At 29.5% G+C, this 21,961-nt stretch overlaps 2 protein-coding genes across 2 annotated transcripts; one reads left to right on the top strand and one right to left on the bottom strand.

Annotated features, from left to right (window-relative positions):
• Positions 1 to 217: 217 nt before the first annotated feature.
• LOC100305977 (uncharacterized) lies at positions 218 to 821 on the bottom strand. The gene is made up of 2 exons (NM_001248843.2): positions 473 to 821; positions 218 to 384 (listed from the first exon to the last, which is right to left on the bottom strand). Exons 1-2 carry the CDS (start codon positions 756 to 758, stop codon positions 317 to 319), a joined length of 354 nt encoding a protein of 117 aa, NP_001235772.1. The 5' UTR covers positions 759 to 821; the 3' UTR covers positions 218 to 316.
• A 14,643-nt stretch (positions 822 to 15,464) lies between these two features.
• On the top strand, positions 15,465 to 20,875 carry LOC100818406 (E3 ubiquitin-protein ligase WAV3). Its single transcript, XM_003539725.3, has 2 exons — positions 15,465 to 16,140; positions 18,608 to 20,875. Exons 1-2 carry the CDS (start codon positions 15,916 to 15,918, stop codon positions 20,528 to 20,530), a joined length of 2,148 nt encoding a protein of 715 aa, XP_003539773.1. The 5' UTR covers positions 15,465 to 15,915; the 3' UTR covers positions 20,531 to 20,875.
• The last annotated feature ends 1,086 nt before the right edge of the window (positions 20,876 to 21,961 follow it).

The raw sequence follows: 21,961 nt of genomic DNA, 5'->3' as shown, positions 1-21,961 counted from the left end.
TTTTTCTTCTCATCCGATCTCCTTTGTAAGTCATCATCATAAAAATCACTTATACAAATAAAAAAGAAATTAGACAAATTCTACCAGCCAATTTTGATTAAGGACAAAAAGCTTATGCACTTTACCAATTGCAAAGTAGCATCTACCATTTGAAAAGAACATAAGAAAAATGAAAGTAAGAAAAATGAAAGAAAATGATTGGACAAATGAAGGATTTATGAAAAATAAAAAACAGGTGTTACTCATTGATTAATATTTGTTTATTACAATTATACATGAGTATTATTTCTGCTAACACCTTCATTTTTTAACATTCTTATAACAAATTGTCACTTTTTTCACACTCTAGCAAACAAGCATTTACCGCCGAAAGATCACGAGCATCTGACATGTAAATTATCAAAAAGATATAATTAAAAACATAATTAACTCAATCATAAAGAAGAGACAAGTATTGTAAAAAAATGAATACCTATGTTAGCGTCGGTGGATTTGTACTTGCCACAACCAATCATACAATTGTAGACACTTAGGGGTGGCTTTTTAGGACATTTTGCTACGCAAATAGCAAAACATATTGGATATGCAATGTTAGCAATGAAGCAATCTATACCACACTGTGCAGGACATGTAAGTTTATCCGTTGTGTTGTTAGGCTCAATTTTCACAAATGGAGAATTATAATTAGCTTGTGCATAGCCCAACATAATCATGATCATAATTGTCACTCCGGTAGATTTCATCTCCTTCTTTGCCATAACTTTTCTCTGAGTCTTTACAACTTATCTCAGAATTTTGTATAAGTGTTAAATTCTTATTGTGATGTTCCAAGGAAATAAACAACAATTTATAGGCACAAAATATATTTTTTACTAAGGACAAAACAATGTTTGTAAAATAATTATAACTCCTTAAAATGTTGAATTGGTATACTGATGAAAAATATACTATATGCGAGATCAAATTAATGCATATATATTCATTTTGACGAAAAATTAATGTATATATTCATTTTCACCAAGTCGAGATATACTTATTATTTTATATTTATTAATATCAATTTATTAGTATACTAATAATAGAAAATATTGATAAATTAAATATTATATAATCAAAATTTAATAGGTGATAATTGTTGTGTATATGTATATTTTGGGATTAAATCATATAGAAATTATTAATTTTTCTCTATTAATTCTTCCTTTATATGTGAATAATTGAAATTTTAATATCACTTAGATTTTTTTGCAGAAAATATTCAAGTTTGTGAAATTATTGGTGAATAATTGTGACAAGCAACAAAGTAAAATCCAAAAAAGCAAATTGAAGATCTAAAGATAATCGTTCGGTACGTCTTAGAGTAGTTATGCTAGGCTAAATGCCTAACATCTTCATATTCTGCTTCACTACTCTTGATGTTTGTTTTTTCTTCTCTTTGTCTATTTTAATTAATTTAAATTTATTTTTTTTCTTAATTAATTTGTGTCAAGTTATCTGTTCTTTTCACACTTATTTAAATCAATTTATTAATTACTTCGGAATCGAATATACACTTATATAAGTATAAGTAAAGTCTTGTGGATTCGACACTCAAACTTTTATTTTACTTTATTATTTGTAAAAATTAGTGCACTAGCCAATGAAAATAACAATAAATATATAGTATTAAAGAAGAAGAAAAAAAGCAACATTAAGAGAGAATTTTTAAAATATTAAATAATAAATAGACTTAATTACACTTTTGATCCCAATATTATAATTGTAAAATTTGGTTTTCATGTTTCAATTGTGCATATTTGATCCTTCCATTATCACATGACACGTAAAAATAGAGAACAAATTTACAAAATGTTGGTTGTAGGTTTGAATTTTCACCAATACTATATCAAAGTGTTGATTTTGTGTATAAATGAAAATTATACTATATGTATTTTAAATTGGTAACCAAAATTGCATATATGTATTTATTACTAGTGTTTATATTATACTATCTCATTTTCATATTTTTGTTTTTTTCAAAACAATTCATGTTTTAGAATTTTAAAGTCTACTTAATATTTTTTTCTTAAATATAACCTTATTTAATAGTCACTATTAACGGTGTAGGTATCAAAGATTAAGATATTAAATAAGAAAATTTTAATCTAACTACATTAATTTTTAAGTCTATTATATGTTTCTTTATGTGCAATAACCTTAAATATTAAAAGATATGGGAAGGAGGTAGTATATAACTTAAATTATATTTATTAATTTATTAATATATACTAATAATACTAAATGTTGATAACTTAATAAATATACAATAATAATAAATATTAATTAATATAAATTAGTAAATACTAATAATTATACATTAGTAACAAATAAAAGTATTTTCTTTTTGGTTTCATTACTACTAAATAAAAAATATAATGTTATAAAATAAAAAATAATAGCTTATACTTTTTAATATTGTATTTGTTAATTATAACTTAAACACTTTTAAATATAAATTAATAATAAATAAAAATATAATTTTTTGGCTTTACTACAAGTAAATAAATAATAAAATATTATAAAACTAAAAATAATGATTTATAATACCTTTTTTTACTACTATATATCTTAATTATAAAATGATCACCATGTTTTAATTACTTTTTCATCGTATATTTACAATTGATTTTCTTCTAATATACTTATATTTCTGTACAAGAATATTCATATATACTAATTTATATTTATTACATTATATGTACTAATATTTAATTATTATATATTATTAATTTATTAGTAAAAATAATAACAAAAAGTCAAAAACAATAACAGCTGGCTGGTCAAAATTTATCATCGCCTCATCTTGTTTGGGTTGTTCAGTATGCACTCTTCATTTTCAAGGCCGCCAAACCCAATCTTTGACATTTATTATTTTTTGAAGTAGGAATTGAGGGGCCTTGGCCCGCTTACTTTTTTTAAAAAAAAATTAAAATTTATATAATATATGATATATAGATATTAGAATATGTATTTTTACTTGGGAGATTTCATTGTAAATTTACTGTTTTTTATAAAATATTTTATTTTTCTCTTAAGGAGCATTTGATACAAGAAAAAAATCTTAGTTTCTCGAGAATCTAAAGTTTAGGATGTTAGTTTTTTATGTTTGGTTTGATTTTTTAAAAATAAAGTTCGTAAGAACTATTTTTTTTTGGAAATCTTTTTGGCCAAGTTTTCCATGAAAATATCCTCATGACGTGAGGTTGGAATCTAAGTTTCCTGAATTAAAAGATAAGTTTAAGTAATATATCATGCTTTTTTATATAAAAAAAAACAAAGGAGTAAATATATTATGCTACTCTAATTAAATTATTTAATGAGGTAAATAATTAAAGATTATGGAAAATATATACTTTTATATTCCAAGAAAACTTATATGATAATACTTATAATCAATCAAACAAATTTAATCATTTTCAAGAATTATGATTCATAAAATTCATTATTCTCAAGAATAATGATTCAGTACCAAAAAATTTACCAAACACTCTTATAGTTTTCAAGGTGAAGGTGGTGATATTTTTTTTTCTCATTTTAGAAAAATGTTCTCTTTCTTTTTAATAATCTCCATGTAGAGATATTTGTATTCCTTTCTTTTTTATAACTAAATAGTTGAGTATATTTACTTTCCTTTTAATGTTTTTCTTTTATAATTTGTAATTTTTATATTAAAGGTTTTATAAGTGACTACATTTACAATTAGATTTATATCAATTTAATTATTATTAATTTAAGAATTAGAGAATAGTTAATATTTTTTTGTCTATGAGACAAACTTATAGAAACTATATAAAAGATTATCAACTTAAGCTTATACACGGACCAACAATTATTATTTCCTCTCGACACAATTTTTTGTTTATCTTTTATCGTGCTTGCCTTCTAGTCATAGTTTATGAGGCTCTGGTCTTAATTGCACAATTTAATACGTGTCGTAATAGTAAAATATAAGTTGGTGATAATATAATTTATTTTGTTTTAGTAGAGTTTATAATAATTTTTTATTTTAAATGAAAAGAAGAGCGAAATCAAAGTTGATGGAATTGACATTTCAACTATTCTTGGTAGCTCAGCTCAATCCCAATAACACCTAAGTTCACATCCCAAAATTCCACAGATAAGAAAACAACAAAACACTTTGGAGGGTTAAACCATACCCAAGAAACAAAACTAATTTGAATCTATAAAAAAAAAGGAGTTTATTTCTTTACCTAAGGAACTCGCGAGTTTTATAACATAATTAATAAAACCCTTTTTCTAAAAATTTACCCTTAATGTAAATACTAATTTTTATCATAATTTTTTGTGAAGGTTATTCGTGGTATGTGAATGCAAGAAAACGAAGAGCTCAGGCTGATTCAAGGATATGTCTATGTTTGCGCTCAACCACCCCATTTTGTTGAGGTGTGTAAATGCAAGAATGTTGATAATTAGTGTCTTGTTAGGAAAAAAAAATCTCACATAGAGAAAAACTCTCCTTCATTGTCAACTCGAATATTTGCTATTGTAGTATTGAATTGAGTTTTCACATGAGAAAAAATTGGTTAGAAATTTTTTTGTCTCACTTTTATGATGCATTAGAAAAATCCAAGTAAAACAAGAAAAGTCATCCACAATAGTAAAAAAATATTTTACACCAGAAAGGGAAGGAACTTTGAAAGGCCCCCAAAATCACAATGTATTACTTCAAAAGGTTTATCAGAGGAAATTAAACTTGTGGAAAAAGAAAGCCTAGACGAGGAATAAAGGAGGTTTTTGGCCGTAAAGTCTAATCGAGAAGAGGATAAGTGTCCTAGACGTCTATGCCACAATATACTTGAGGTGTTTGAAGTGGAGGCAGCTTTGATGGTATTTACTTTGTGTGTCTTATTCATTGAAACCAAGTAATAGAGTCCATCTCGTTGTTCACCCAAACCAATCGTCATCCCTGCCATCAAATCCTGCAAAATACATAATTGAGGGAAAAATGTTACTAAACAATTTAATTCTCTTGTGACTTGACTCACAGACATCAAATCCACCTTACAAGATGGTACCCTAAGTACATTCTTCAAACAAATAATAGGACTCAAAGACAAATTTTCAATAGAAATAATTGGATATTGATCTCCATTTGGCATAACAACTGGTGGTAAAGAAGTGTTTTCTTTACTGTTGACAAGTAGAGATGGAGAAGAAGTTATGTGATTTGTTGTACCACTATCAATTATCAACTTGGGTGCGGACAAACCTGAAGAAAAATTGACATTATTTGTCTTGGGAGCAACTGATTAAGAAGCTCCATTGCCCTGCATAATAGACAAAATTTGTTGTAATTGTAATTCAGTCAATCTATTCACAAGAGGCTGAACATGTGCTGATGGGACCATTCCAGGATGATCAGAATGATGAAGAGAGTAAGAGCTATTGGAATCATATTTGTTTCCATTGTTAGCCATAATGGTTTAGAAACAAAAAAAATGTTTGAAAGGTAGAAAAAAGGGAAAGAGAGGGAGCAGATCGTTACTGCTCTGATATCATGTAAAAATGGAAAGAGAAGATGAAAATAATTTAGTTGTGTTTTTCATTCAGAATTATAGAGGCAATATATGTACAAATACATATATCTAATTAGACGATTCTGCTCCTATAACTCAACAATCTATTCCTACAATCAAGCCAACCATTCTAATATAACTAACTATTACCATATTTAAAACAAGAATCATGGAATACAGTTAACTCTCATAATAACAAGAATCATAAAATATTAACTTTCCTAACAAGTCCAAAAGTATCAAAGGATTCTTTTTGCAAACCCTAGATTTGGGGTAGCCAAGTACGGAGACCCAAACATATGCACTAAATCATCTTTGCAGTTGCTATTAAATGATTAAATGACATATATTGACAAAAAAATCTTAAAATTAGTTTCTTTTTTCTTTATATGCAGCAGAAACAACGAGGGTCAAACTTAACTATCTACTTAGTGGAGGGTGAATTGAAAAGAGGGGGAGCGACAAAAATTAGTTGAGTAATTTGGTAGAAAAAAATTAGAAAAGAAATAATTATAAAAATAATATAACTCATTATATTATTTCTTATTTATTTTTACTTATGTCTTTATGTCTCTTTTTCACTTCTCTTCAACTAAACATTAAATTTTACCTTATTTATGGATATTTTTACTTTTTTTTTTTTTAATTTCCATCAATTGTACTTCTTTCATTTCTACCAAACCAAGCATAAGTTCTTATGTATTTACTACAACCTTTATCATTAGGCTCATCCTAGTGGAATAGACTACAGATTTTAAATATAAAAACTTCATTATTATGAATTTTAATTATTTTAAAATAAATATTATATCATGACTAAAGTTACTAATTACGTTAAAAAAAAACTCACAACACACTTTTTTTTAATATATGCCGTTTAATACTTTATTACATTATGAAGTGTACTAAACAATTAATAAACCTTGTTAAATAAAAAGTGAGATTCACATATTTTACTAATATAATGAGTGATCGCATATTAATCTTATCTAAATATTATTAAAAAAAATGTTCTACAGGATTTGTTGGTACCATTTCTCATAAGCGTATACCCGCTTTCTAGTTAATGATTAATTAAACATTTAATTTGGTTCTTCTGAATGTGACGTGAAACGTAACCGTCACAACTATTTGCTTGAGCCCTGCAATAGCCTGAACTAATTTCATATAAAGCAAGAACTAGAGAACAAATATCCATCTTATTGTGTGTTCTCTTATTGGTTAGTTTAATTATAATTTAGGAGAACGGTTATATATCAAAACAATGAGCTGATGTAACAACATTCATTTTTGAGGATAATGGGCACAAAGAGGAAGATTTAAGAGACATACATGACTAGCGGGTGTATCTCTAGCTGGTTGATTTTAAATCCTGTCTGGTTCCTATATATTCATTACGAGTCACTTTTCACAAGGAATTGGTGCACCTGGATCAATTTCTTGTTTACAATAATTAGTGTGCACAAACACACGATAAAATTATTAGATATTTTTGAATAATTATATTTTATAGTATTGATCAATGTTTGTACGACACGTTAAAGCTTTTTAATTTTAAAAAAAAAATTAAGAACAATTAGTTATGTGGTCACATGAAAATTAATTGAAATCATGATGATATCATTACCAAATTACTTAATAATTTCTCCCGATACAGTTTTATATTTATTTGGTCATTATCATTTTTAACATATTTTTCTCATATTGAGAAATGAACATCCCAATCCTAAAATTTGTAAGATAGAACATTTGTGAATAATCCAATAACATATAGATAAGTTCAACAATAATGATTAAAATTAATTCTAATATTATTTATTAGGTTATATTATTAGTGGATTTAAAATCTTTAACACGGGGATGATTCTAATAGGAAGCTTGCAATTTGATCCATTGGGATTTTATAACTCTGTTTGGTTTGGGTCCATATAGATATCATTATCAAATTGAAGTGGGCTAACCCTAGCCGAAGGCATGAATATTGCATAGATACATATGGATGGAGTTGGCCAGCCAAATGGAGAACTGATTTGTGATCACTGAGTCTCTTGACTATTGAGCATTGAGTATATGATCCAGAGGACCATGAGTGGCAATTATGCTAAAAAAACCACTCATCTGTGTTCCCCAACATAACTTTATCCATTTTGACCAAACACGGTATATTCTTTCTCAAGCCTTCCCAGTGGAGTCTAGATGGGATACGCATAACTCTCTGCCTTTCCCTCGCCGACAAGTTAGTTGACTAAATACTTCAACAACAAATATCACCATTGAAGCAAATGATTCAATGTTTCTCCTCATGAATCTAAATTATGAGCGTGCTAAGTAGTAGGTGTACATATTCAACACAAAATTAAATAAAAATAAAATGCATTTCCTAAAACCTCGCCTAAAACAAATTGCATTTAGAATTTCGGTTCCTTTACTCTCTCTTTTTTTTTCTGGGTTTTGAGTAGTTTTTTTATTTTAAAAATTTATAGTCGAGTTTTTACAATTTAGAAACTTGGAACTAGAGAACAAATTTAATTTGTAATCATATTTATAATTTTAAAAAACAATGTGTAGCTGGATCACACACGAATTCCAACCGACTACTGTGACAACTTAAAAAAGAATGCAGCTATAAGAAAATAATGACAATTTTTTTAATAATTAAAAGTTTTAAGAAAATATAGAACGTGCATGTTGCCATATACTACAATTTCACCGAACCTAAGTCAAAGTCTATATAACTATATACTATTTCAGGTACTAGTTTTAAGACATACTCTGAGCGAAATCTGAGGCTGGTTTTTAAGCCATCTATTGGTTGGTGCACGTACGTATATATGCCTGATTTTCTGGTCACGGGCTTTGATAGAAGACTAGGCGAGGGAGTAATGAAATCTTAAACCATATTAGCACACACTCATACATAGGCCATTTATAATAAATAGAACAAATTGTGTTTTTTTTTTAAATAATGATCTTAACATAATCTTGTACTTAAACTAATATTTGGAAACTTTGTTTCCTTTTGTAACATTAAAAGTGCTTTCCCTTTTCATCTTACCAAAAGCCATCTACACGAGAAAACACTTCGATGGTTGGCTTTACTATATATATGTAACTAATGCCGACTTGTTGTTTTGGCGATACTCGTATTTAAAGGTTATTTAGAAATAAATCAAATGTATGGCAGCTACTTGCGTGATTCGTTGAACTTCTTATGTTTTGTTTCGGATTCCCTTTCTTAAAGCTAGGTAGGTGGTTGAGTCCAAGACGCTTCCTTCTAATTGGAGAAGACTTGCATGTCTAAAGTAATAGCATCGATCGTAATTGAAGTTACTTTGTTTTGAATATCTTTCTCTCGTGATAAAGGAATATTTTGATTATTACGTAAACCACAGCTTATATATACTATAATAATTAATTAATTAAGTATTGCATGTCTATATGAATATAGATTATAGAGGGTGTTAATAGTATTGACTCAACGCTTTAATATTTTTTTTTTCAAAGTATCGTAGTCATAGCGGGATATTCGAGTTCTCTTCCGTTAGTTGGAGAAAAAAAGACACAATAGACTTGTGAGAACCATATGCTGATGTTGATGGCACAAGATCATTGTATTTTTCTTAATTTCTCTTACCAGAAAAATCCAATACTGTAGAGAAGTTCTACCCAGTAGCTAGAGGTGTTAAACAAGGCTTGATCACGGATTAGACGGGTTAAAAAACAGAACTGTGAAGCTTTTTCCTAATGAAATTTCATTAGTCATTAATTGTTGCCCGAGGATAATGACAATGCAGTCTTCAAAATAAAATAGTAGTTGCATAGTAATAATGAAAATGGATAATGATAATATGAAGCAGTAGTCAACTGAAGCACGTTGAATTTTAAAAGCTTGGATGGAGAAAACGATTGGCCGGCCCCTTGTAGTAGTTGGTCTTGGTCTCTCTCAGATCCTACACGGCTACACTGCTGAAAGATAGAACTTCTGAAATCACTCATTGATTTCCAAATTACAGAAATATCTCACTATACATTAATAATTGTGTATTACATTAAAAAAATTGTAGGTTTATCTAAATTATACTATATCAGATATAATATTTAGTTACTAATGCTACGTTGATTTAAGTGGAGTTAAACTTAAATAATATTACATTTGACTCTTATAAATAAATAAATATGGTTGAAAAATAAGATCTCATTAAAATTGATTTTGAAAAAAAGGTATACATTGATATTTTTTTTTAAAAAATAATTATTGATAAAATTGATGAATGTGTTGCACCTATAAATCTATAATATGGTGAAAAAAATATAATACTTAGATGATGGTTGGTATATAAAATTTTTCCTTTTTTAATTGAGTATCTTTTATATAAGAATAAATTTTTTGAAAAAGTTTATAAAATATGTTTATTATGATTAAACATTTTTAAGAATAATATATTTATAATCAATTATTATATTTCTTCGTTCTTCTCGATTGTACGAAGGTCGATTACGTTTCAAACTTAATCTCTTTGTGCTTACACACTCAAGACTACGAGATTGTGTATTCTTTTGGCCTCCTCGATCGAATGAAGGCCAATCATGTTTCAAACTTAGTTTCTTTGTGCTTATGCACTCTAGACTGTGAAGTTGTATACTCCTTCGGTCTTCTAGGTCAATTTTCATTCTTGACATGTCTCTCAGGTATTGATTGATGTCTCTATGCTGCCAATTAGGCGCCTACTACGCATGTCACCAATCCTTAATCACCTAAATTACATGCTGAGGAATCTCAGAGCAACAAATAGATCAAATATGATAGACCCTTCCCAGAATATTAGATTGGTCAATTACAATATGTCCCTATATAAATCATAATGCTTGATCAAGAGAGACAAATTATACTTTATACTTGAATGTTCTTGGACTAGATCTCCTTATACTCTTAGACATGATCTAGCATAGGACAATTACTATAAAAAATTATTAACAATTATACATTTAATTATTATGAAAAAGGTGTTATTCACCTTTAAACATGATTATATATTACACTCCTTCTAGACCAAAACTATTAATGTTTTAGTTTTTTTTTCTAGAATCATTAATTTTTTTCCACATATATCCCTATTTAACATGATGAGGATATAGTGATTTATTTCACAATTACTTTCATCATAAATATTAATAGAAAGTATTCAAAAACTACATATTTAGTTTAAAATATTTTCATTTAATATCTATAATTGGAGTAGTTGTGAAATAAATTATAATTATATAGATGATATTAAATAGAGGTACATGTGGAAAAAATAGTTAATAAGACTTGAAATTTATAAAACATCAATAATTGGAACAAAAACAAGAAACTAAAACATCAATAATTTTTTAAGGGAATATCAATAAAAGAAAAACACATAAACATAAATGGCATAGAATTGTACTTAATACATTAAAAGTAGTCTTTGAAGGAAAACACAATGTAAAATTTTCTATTTGGATGACATAATCGAATAATAATTGAGAATGAATAAAAGACTTGTGGGATTACATGAAGTGTGGGGATTATATTTTTGGAAGTACTTCAATTGAATACGAAAAGTCTAGATATAAGCTAGACTTTAAAATAAAAGAGAATTTTGAATTAACTTTATCTACGAACAAGAAAACTATAAAATAGTGCAACGTATTAGAAATTAAATGTAGAGTTTGATCATGGGTGAAAACAGAAAAAAAAAAGTATGAAATGTTTTCTTTTCAAAATGTAGTTGTAATAATTTTCCAACCTCTATATTACTTAATAAATAATGTATACTATTGTGAAAAAAAATATCTTTGTCTTTAGATAACTAAAGATTTTATCAAAGTACGTAGTTACAACTTACATCTATAAACTTGACCTTGACTTGTTTATATAAATGGAAAGATATTCAAATCCAAATTATCAAAATCCAATTAGAGTAGGTTTTTTCATCAAAATCAGGACAATTAGACATTCAAATTTAATTACCATACCCACATGAGACGTGTAAGAAATAAAAAAACTTACATGTTTTTATTCCAACATATAGAATCGGGAAAGACTCACTCTTAACTTCCTAATAAATTGCCTTAAAATGTAATCCAAATCCTGTTAGCAGAAGGCTGACCAAATGAATTAATCCTCGTTTGCCATTTTTTCATCTGAGTCATATGGAAGTTTTTTGTTTGTTTGTGGTTTCTTAAGTTATTTTATCTTAATATAAATGTGATTTAATAAATATTTTCCATTATATATCACGGGACAATGAATTATCGGTTTTTATAAGCATAAGGGTTGCTCGTAGCGTGGACCAAGATTACACGAGTCTTGTTCGTGAATCTTGAAAACACACCTTCACTGCTTCAATCTGTTAATAATTATATTTATCATCAAGAGATATAGCACTTTTTTCCCCAACATAATGACGACACTTTTTGATGATATACTCAATTGTTCCCAAGACATAATTTAGCATATGGCATTAAGGAATCACTGCAAATTATTTTGTTGAGTTTGGTGCTTCCCACGAGATTTTCTTGCAAGGTGGTCAGCACTATCATTTTCCTCTTTAAATGCAATTCCATTAAAATATATATGTACAAAAATATATAGAGATATTTACTCATTCTGAAGGAATTACTTTTTTTTTTCACTATTTTTATTTTATTTTTAAATTATACTTATATTTTAAAATAACCATATGATGCACGCGAGACTTATTAGCAATTATGAAAATTGAGTGTTTTAAACCACCTTATTTGGAGTTAATTTCTCCCAACAATATTTCTGATTGATAAAAAAAAAATCCAAACAAACTTCTTGTGAAAAAAATAGCAATATTTGTAATGCTCATTGGATCCAAAACCAATCTCAAAATAGAAAAGCCTAATAGTTTGATTTCTTTGTTTTTTTTTTTTTTGCAACTTTTCTATGTCATATACCAAGTGCATAGGTAAAAGAGTAAAAAAATAAAGTGAATAATTTCTTAATGCACATAAACGATTTTTTTTTTTCATTATCGATGCAATGAACTTAATTTTTTATATATAGTAAAAACTGTTATTGTTGGCCTTATAACTTATGTACTTGGTCTATAAGATAAAAAAAAAATACAATAAAACTCTTATAACCGACTTGCTGATTAATTGTTTATGAATTTCATAAATTTAAAATAAAATATGGCGATTTTATTGTTGTAATTTCTGTTTCTTTTTAAGGTGAAACCTAACTTTCTCTCCATGTACTGCAAGGCATCCAATTCAACGAGAACACGCACGTACTTTTCTTCGTTCTTATGTTATTGAAAAAGGACAGTTCATGTAACAATGGGGCCTGAAAATATCGATGGGGTGGGTGGGTCATTCATTCATGTCTGGCATTTGTGAAGAAAATGAAAAATTAAGTTATCATGTTATGGAAAGGGGGAAATAAAATTGAAAACGTAAAATGGCTTTGATGATGAAATTTCTAGCTAGCATATGTTTTGTAATCTTTTTTCAAAGCAAGTTTTTTTAAAGATAAAAGGCTTTTGTTTTAAATTGAGAATTTCATATCAAATTTCCTTACAAATTTATATTTAACAAATAACATTTAAATATTAACGTTTCACTTTAAACTCATTTTAATTCAAGTAATGTTTTCTAAAACTAAATAATCCAAAAATAATAAATCAAGTTTAGAAAACTAAAACTGGACTCCTCAAATACTAAACTTGATTATACCTAGGCTCAATGATACTCAATAAATACATATCTCTTTGATAAGGTCACACATAAAAGATTTTACTATTAAGTTTTTGCATTCTGAATAAACTCAATAACTCTTCAATCTTCTGAAAAAATAATGTAAAAATACATTTACAAAATAACTCTATTTTGATTATTACTTAAACCACAACTTATATATATTATAATAAATTTCAACAAAGAAAGAAAGGGAATCTTATTCAAATTAAATCAAATTCTATGTATGAAATTTTTTTTTCCAAATATTTAAGGGGCCTCCATAATTACCAATTAAAATATGGTGATACGTATCAACAGAGGTTGAATCTAATAAAAATAGTTAGTCTCTCATAATTTAAATTTTTGCCGAAAAAAAGTTTATATATAATATAATATTTAACTATATTTCAAACATGATTGCTTGTGTGTGGAAAATGAAAATAAAATAAAATGGTGGTACATAAAATTGATCAATGATGTATTGTCGTTGATAACGATAGAAAAGCATAAAAGCAAAGGACACATTTGACTTTCGTTGTAGTGAAATACTTTTATAATTAAGACAAGTGAACTTCTATAGGCCAAAAATAAATAAAAAAGACACGAGAAATTCTTATTTACGCATATATCATCATGTTACTTTTTATATTTAAATTTGAATGCCGAAGTTAGATTAAAGCCAATTAATTTGTATATAATTAATTTTATAGTTAAATATCATTATGATATAGTATGGTTCATTGATGATTATGTTTCTTAATTTTGTGTTAAAAGTATTAATCTTGTGATTAAAAGTTTAGATCATTAGGCCAATTTTTGTGAAAGAATGTCTTTTAGGAGATGTGAATCTTTTAAATATACTTTTGTATATCAATAAATTATTCTTTAAACTTTAGCTAAAAATACAATAAATAATCACATTTTTAATCATTAAATATAATTAAGATATAAATATTGATTATAAATTTTATATTAATATGTAAACTAAAATAACATTATTTAACTTTGGTTATAAAACAAACACAACTACAAGTCTTCCAAAGAAAATACTTAACATTCACTATTTTGTTCGGTTTCTTATCATGTTACATTTATTATTTTTTCTTTCATCCTTTATTATTTTGTTTGCTTTATTTCTTTTTGTTTTTATCCATGGTTTTGTGTTGAATGACAAAGTTTTCTCTTACAAGAAATACGTTTAATCTTTTTTGGAATGCGTAATTTAATTGCTATAGTTTTTTTATTACAAAAATTACATTCAACGTATTTTGGAATGCGTAATTTAAACGCTAAAGTTTTCCCTTAAAAAATTACATTCAACATATATTTTAAGATGTGTTTTGTTTTTGCTCATATATTTTAAGGTTGTGTTTTCGCATTAATTGCCAAAAAAATTTACTTAGAAAAATTACATTCAATGTGTATTTGAATGTATGATTTGAAAGCTAAAGTTAGATTTAAGCCAGTTAAAATTTTATAATTAAATATCAGGTTATAATATGATTGACCGATAATCTTATTTTTTAATCATGTGATTAAGATTTAATCATTAAATTAATCAATGTGCAAGAATATGTTTTTAGAAGATGTGAATCTTTTAAATAAAATTTTTATATACGGATGAATTAATCTTTAGCCTTCAACTAAAAATAGCATAAACAATCACATTTTTTAATCATTACATCTAATAAACATATAAATACTGATTATAAGTTTTATATCAATATGAAAATTAAAATAAGATTGATTTTGGCTGTAAATCAAACACGATTACTAGTCTTCCATAGAAAATACTCAACAAAAACTTTTATTTATTTATTTATTTATTATTATTTTCTTTTTATTTCTTATCAAGTTACATTTATTATTTTCTCTTTCATCTTTTATTGTTTTTTTCCATTTTATTTCTTTTGTTGTTACCCATGCATCTAAGACTGTGTTTTAGTGCTGAATGTCAAAATTTTCTCTTACAAAAATTACGTCCAACATACCTCAAGACGTGAATTTAGGACTGTGTTTTGCATTAACCACCAATATATTTACTTAGAAAAATTAGATTCAATGTGTATTGAAAGGGTTGATTTGAATGCCAAAATTTTCTTTTACAAACTTATCACAAAATACAGTTTGTGTAAAACAAACACAACCTAGAGAAAATACAGTGTGGTTAACCCTACTTGATTTCAATTATGGATATTCAATTCTTGAGTTGGTACTTGGTACAATAATATTGAATTCCATCTCAGCTAAGAAAGCTGCTACTACTTGCCTCTAACCTGTGACCACTCATCATCTCATACCTTCACTCCATTAGTTAAAAAAAGCCAAACTATCTTTCTCTTTCCATCTCTCTCTCTTTCTCTCTCATTGATTACAGCCACCGTTTTCTCTTTCTTCCAACTTGCTTTGGTTCCTCTCCTCAACTAAAGCCTATTCCCTTCTTCTCACCCATGTCCATTTGTAGCATGTTTTCTCTTGAGCACTTCAAAGTTCAAATCTTTCACACACACTCATTCATCTCCAACCTCCACACCCACTTGGGTCACTTCTAGAAGATCTATCTGCCAACCCTTTTGGCTGAAAAAAGAAAAAAGAAAGAAAGAAAATAATGGGAAGCAAATGGAGGAAATTGAAGCTGGCTCTTGGTTTGGATTCCTGTGTTCACATTCCCAGAGCCTTTGATGATTCCTCCGCCGCCGCAGCAAGGTTTTCCGGCGGCATCTCACCCACCGTCGTTTCGCCGGCCGGTGACACCTCCGGCTACCGTCCCTCCACTCCCACACCATCGTCTTCCGGCCTCTGGTTACCCAAATCGGGAACCAAATCCCCTAAGGTTATCATTATTATTACCCTTTGAACCTTTGCATATAAAAAGTTTCCTTTTTTCTTCACCTTCACCACTGAATCTTCACGGTAGATTCTGGTTTCCACTGTTTGTGTTGAACCACATTCATTACATTTTTTTTATTTTAATTTTGTTCTCTTGGGACTGTAAGAAGATTTTTTTTTTTTATTATTTATTACGGAGACCTTTGGTTAAAATTATGATTGTTATCAATTAAGATTAAGATGACTCGATGGGCAACAACTTCAGCTTTAATCATACTTTAGCATTCTTAATTGGGGTATGGTGGAGTGTGACTCATTGTGACTATTGGGGAAACGTTATATTCTTGGTTGTGTTATTTTCAACTCCATTATAGGTAGGGAATGGCATAAAGTGGAATAATACTGTGCCGTACCCTTTTATGGACCAGTTGCTTGGCTCATTACAAATTGTTTCCATTTTACACTCTTCTTCTTGTTTCGTCCATTACTCAATTTTACTGTGTGGACTGTTCAATTCAGTGGACACATTTCTTTTGATTTTTCTCTCTCCTTTTCCTTCCTTTTCTATCCCCACATGAGACCCTATAACCGTTGATTGGGTATGCAAACAAAATAAAAAGTTGCAGGATAATCAATCTACTAAAGGAAAATAAAATTAAAATAATAATAAAGAGTTTAATTTCTCTAAATTGTCCTTATAAAAAAATTATACTATTATCAACTAATATGAAATATAATTTTTAAGATAATTACGGTAAAGTCAACATATTTGTTATATATATAAAATATAATATGTGATTCAAATTAATAAAGATAAAGATCGTAGACCAATGAATAAATAAAATCATCTTTGATTTCTCTTCTTCTTTCGATGACATTTGTAATTTTTTAAGTTGGGAGTTTGTCTTAGTGGCTTTTTTAAAAGTCGGTTGCTGATTGTTGTTAATATTTTTTTTTCCTTGGTGCCCCCAAAGTCTTTGACCAGAGAACGTTGACCTAGTTTTTATCTTTGTAGTATTAAGTTGTGGATTTGGCTGAGAATCTAGGCCTCTGTGGTAAAAAGATGGGTTGCATTCTATTTCATCTTTTTATGCAAATGGTCTAATTAGTGGACCTGCATCGGGACAGAGGGAGCGCAGTGTAATACACTATAGTGTAATAGTGACCTTTGCAAATGTTACATTTATCAATGATTGCTTTATTTAGGCACTGTTCAGATTTGCCTATTCAATTAATTTAGTGCTTTTTCTTAACTGGCTAATCACTGGCCACGTTTTTCATTATTCAAAATTTTAATTAATAGTAGTGATAATTTATTTTAATTAAAAACCTTCAATCTATGAGTACTGTCATTGACAGTGGGATTTGAACTTGGGACTAGTTACTACTGGCTGGGTTACCTTTTAAGTATAGTCTAATTTCTAGTTATTTTATTTTATTTGTAGGAATCAAATATGTTACCGGATGATTTATAATACTCACACAACTTGAGTTTAATTTCTAGTTTAATTTTATTTCAAATTGAAAAGTATTTTAAAATCAGTTAAAAATGATTAATATATTTTTGGGGAGGATTCTGATTCTTTTCATTCTTGATAATGATTCATTTGATGGATGGAAAGGTTTCAAAACATGTTCTTAAATGCTCTGATGCAACTTTTTCCATGTTTTGATTTCAGAAACTGTAATCATCTTATAAGATTCCAAAACATGTTTTTATTGGTGTGTTCAAAGGCATCCTTGGCTACTATAAATTTGAAATTTAATGATTAATTTTGCCTCAAACTTGGGTGTGGTTTGATTGGAAAAGCCAAATCCATAATTTCCTCAATTTAATCATAGGGTTCTAGACTCAAAGTTACCAACACTTGGAAATAACAATTTTTAGCAGGAGCAGTGTTTGTTAATTTTTAAAATAAAAAAATCTTGAGATTTTTGTTTGGTCTTCAATGAGTCATTTTAATGGAAGCATCCTTTTCTCTCTTTCAAGGTAAGTAATTTTTTGTCTGTGATTTTGATATTCAACTCAAGGTAAAAATACTGAGCAGGTCTTGGCTAAAGTTATGATAGATAATTGTAGTGAGCAGGCATTTTGGATTTTTTTATATGATATATAGACATTGTCTGAAATTCCATTATGCCATGAACACATTTTGTTCTTCATAGTAGATTATTTGCTTAATTTGACAATCAAGTCTTCATAGTAGATTTTGCATTCCAAAGTAGTTTCCTAGATGACATCAACAAGGATCTTTTTCTCTTCCTCTTTGTTTGAGAGTAGAGTTTTGTTGAGACTTTTTTTATTTTTTTTAATCTCTACAAGGAAATTTCTTGATAAAATTGCATCATTGAGTTCACTGTCTTGTACACTTTTGCTTCTGCATCTACAATTGGCCTGAAAGCCTTCTCACTTACTAGTACATCTATAATTGGGCCTTCTTTTGCTGACATTTTATCCACATTGTGTGCAGGGGACCTGTGCAATATGCCTTTATACAATGAAACCAGGGCAGGGCCATGCCATTTTTACTGCAGAATGTTCTCACTCTTTCCATTTCCATTGCATCACTTCTAATGTGAAACATGGGAACCAGATTTGTCCTGTCTGCAGAGCAAAATGGAAAGAAGTTCCTTTTCAGAATCCTGCTTCAAATATGCCCCATGATCAACTCAACCAAGTTTCTCCCCGAGAAGAAGGCTGGACGACTGTCTTACGGAGGCTTCCTTCTCCTCAAGGTGATGCTACTCGGCAGATTTCATCACTTTATCATGTTACCGAGCCAGCTATTTTTGATGATGATGAAGCCCTGGATCAACAAACTTCAGTTGCCCATCCAAAAAATGAGGCTGATCATGATGTAATAAATACTGTGGAGATCAAAACATATCCCGAGGTTTCAGCTGTTCCAAAATCTGCTTCTCATGATGCCTTTGCTGTATTAATTCATCTCAAAGCTCCACATTCAGGGAGAAAACAAAATAATGATGCAAACAGTACTGAATCATCACCTCTGGTTGAGAACTCTCGTGCCTCAGTTGACCTTGTTACAGTTCTTGATGTGAGTGGTAGCATGGCTGGTACTAAGCTAGCGTTGCTAAAACGAGCTATGGGTTTTGTCATTCAGAATCTTGGTCCATCAGACCGGCTGTCTGTCATTGCCTTCTCCTCCACTGCACGCCGCATCTTTCCTCTCCGGCAGATGACTGACACTGGACGGCAGCAGGCATTACAGGCTGTCAATTCCTTGGTTTCAAATGGTGGGACAAACATTGCTGAAGGCCTGAGGAAAGGTGCCAAGGTTTTTTCCGACCGACGGTGGAAGAACTCGGTTAGCAGCATCATTTTACTCTCTGATGGGCAGGATACATATACAGTCAATAGCAGGCCTAATGTTGGAACAGATTATCAGTCACTTGTTCCAAACTCCATTCATCGTAATAACGGTACGGGCATGCAGATACCAGTGCATGCATTTGGCTTTGGCTCTGACCATGATGCTACATTGATGCATTCAATCTCTGAGATATCTGGGGGTACGTTTTCTTTCATTGAAGCTGAGGATGTCATTCAGGATGCATTTGCACAGTGTATTGGGGGACTCTTGAGTGTGGTGGTGCAAGAATTACAAGTAGAAGTTAGGTGTGTTCACCCTCAATTGCAACTTAGTTCAGTAAAAGCAGGAAGTTACCAAACAAGCTTGATGGCGAATGCAAGACTGGCTACTATCAGTGTAGGAGATTTGTATGCTGAAGAGGAAAGAGATTTTTTGGTGACAGTTAATGTTCCAGTTGATAAGTCAAGTGATAAGACATCGTTGTTGATCGTGAAAGGTCTTTACCGAGATCCCATAACAAAAGAAATGGTGGCTTTGGAAGAAAACAGTGAAGTAAGAATTCTGAGATCTGATGTCGGTGGAGGAGAACTGGTTGTGTCAATAGAGGTAGATAGACAGCGAAACAGGCTGAGAGCAGCTGAGGCAATGGCGGAGGCTAGAGTTGCAGCCGAACGCGGTGATTTGTCTACTGCAGTTTCAGTCCTGGATAGCTGTCACACGGCATTGTCTGAAACTGTTTCTGCTAAAGCCGGGGATCGGTTATGTGTTGCTCTTTCTGCAGAGTTAAAGGAGATGCAAGAGAGGATGGCAAACCAACGCGTGTATGAGCAGTCTGGAAGAGCTTATGTTCTGTCAGGATTGAGTTCACATTCATGGCAAAGGGCAACAGCACGCGGCGATTCCACAGACAGCACCAGCCTTGTGCAAGCATACCAAACACCTTCCATGGTTGACATGGTGACACGTTCCCAAACTATGGTTTTTGGAGCGCCGGTGCCGCAAAATAAACGTGTCCTCAGGCCTGCTAAATCATTTCCGGAGAGGCAGAGAAGACAATAAAAATGAGTTTGGAAAATTCTACTTGGCCTATACATATACTTGTGGGGAAACCTTCAAGTTTCTTATCTTATTTTACCCTTTTGTTTTTGGTTTTTGTCAAGGTGGGGTATAATGGAAAGGAAGGAATTTTAGGAGGACAAAATTCCTGATTTTGCCAAAAATATAAAAAGTGTAAATGGGCTGGTGCAGAGAATGAATGGCGAAAAGGAACAGGTTGAATATTTCAGTGTGATTCTGAGTGATGTACATAACCTATTGTTTTCGCTTGAATTGTGCGGGTGAATTTCATCATCGCTTGATTATATACATATGGTATAATATATTTGCTTCTGATTCTTTTCATAAGTGGTGATCTTCCATATGCTTTTCCTTTTTAATTTTTATGTTGACTTTAGTTTCTTCTAGGTGGAATTTCCGTTCCAGTTGATTCTTTTTGTTTGCATCGTACAACATGGAATTTCAAATATTAGCAAAAGATATTGTCCGTTGCATACTTTCATTTTATAATAAAGTTGATTCAATTCAAGAAGCCCACTTGTGGAGTCTAATTCAACAATATTTTGGCAAAAAATATGACTCTTACGTTCAGTCACACTCCATGATCAGTACTGAAATTTGAGAAGTACGTCACATTGACAATGTACAATAGATACCTAAATGATTACCACGGATTTTTCCCCTACTTTCTTCCTCCATCTTCTTCCATCATTCACGTCATACTAGTGGATTGTTTTTGCAGACTTACTAGAGGATGGTTTGGATTGCACTTATATTTGACATTTCAAAATCTGTTGGTGCCACTTTTAGAATCTAATCTTTCAAAGCATATAATGTTCTTTAAAAAAGCAAAAGTCTAAATTTTTATATAAAATAAATAAACATTATCAAATGAAAGAGAGTTCATCATCATTTGCATCCCACTTACTACCTTACTAGACAATCTGGGATTTCATTTTCTAATATTTCCATTCAAGTCTTATGAGTTTAATTGTGGCTTATTTTTAATGTTCAATCTAAGCTTTTTTTTTTTTTTTTTTTTTTGTTTCTTTTGGGTACAAGTCTGAATTAAATTGAATTTGAGTATCATATATTATATATATATTTTTTTCATTTTTGTTACTTGAAATTATATTGCTATTATGAGAAAAATATATAGGATATGTGATGTTTGGTTTGAGTGTCTATTTTTTATTTTTGTTTTTTGAAAATATTTTTTATTTTTAAATTTTTAAGGTTTAGAAAACATGTAATAAAAAGAAAGTATTTTAAGGTATTTATAGAGGAATAAGTTTGTAACTTTTATTGATGAATTTGATATTAGTTTACAGTGATATATATACAAGTGAACAACCCTAATATGTAGTGAATCAAGCTACCAATCTCCTAATAATTCTCAACAAATCAGAATTGGAAATAACAGATTTGCACGGC

This window comes from Glycine max, chromosome 12 (assembly GCF_000004515.6).
Source record: "Glycine max cultivar Williams 82 chromosome 12, Glycine_max_v4.0, whole genome shotgun sequence".
Taxonomy (NCBI): Eukaryota; Viridiplantae; Streptophyta; class Magnoliopsida; order Fabales; family Fabaceae; genus Glycine; species Glycine max.
The sequence above is the reverse complement of the archived record's forward strand: the minus strand, read 5'-3'. Positions and strand labels throughout refer to the sequence as shown.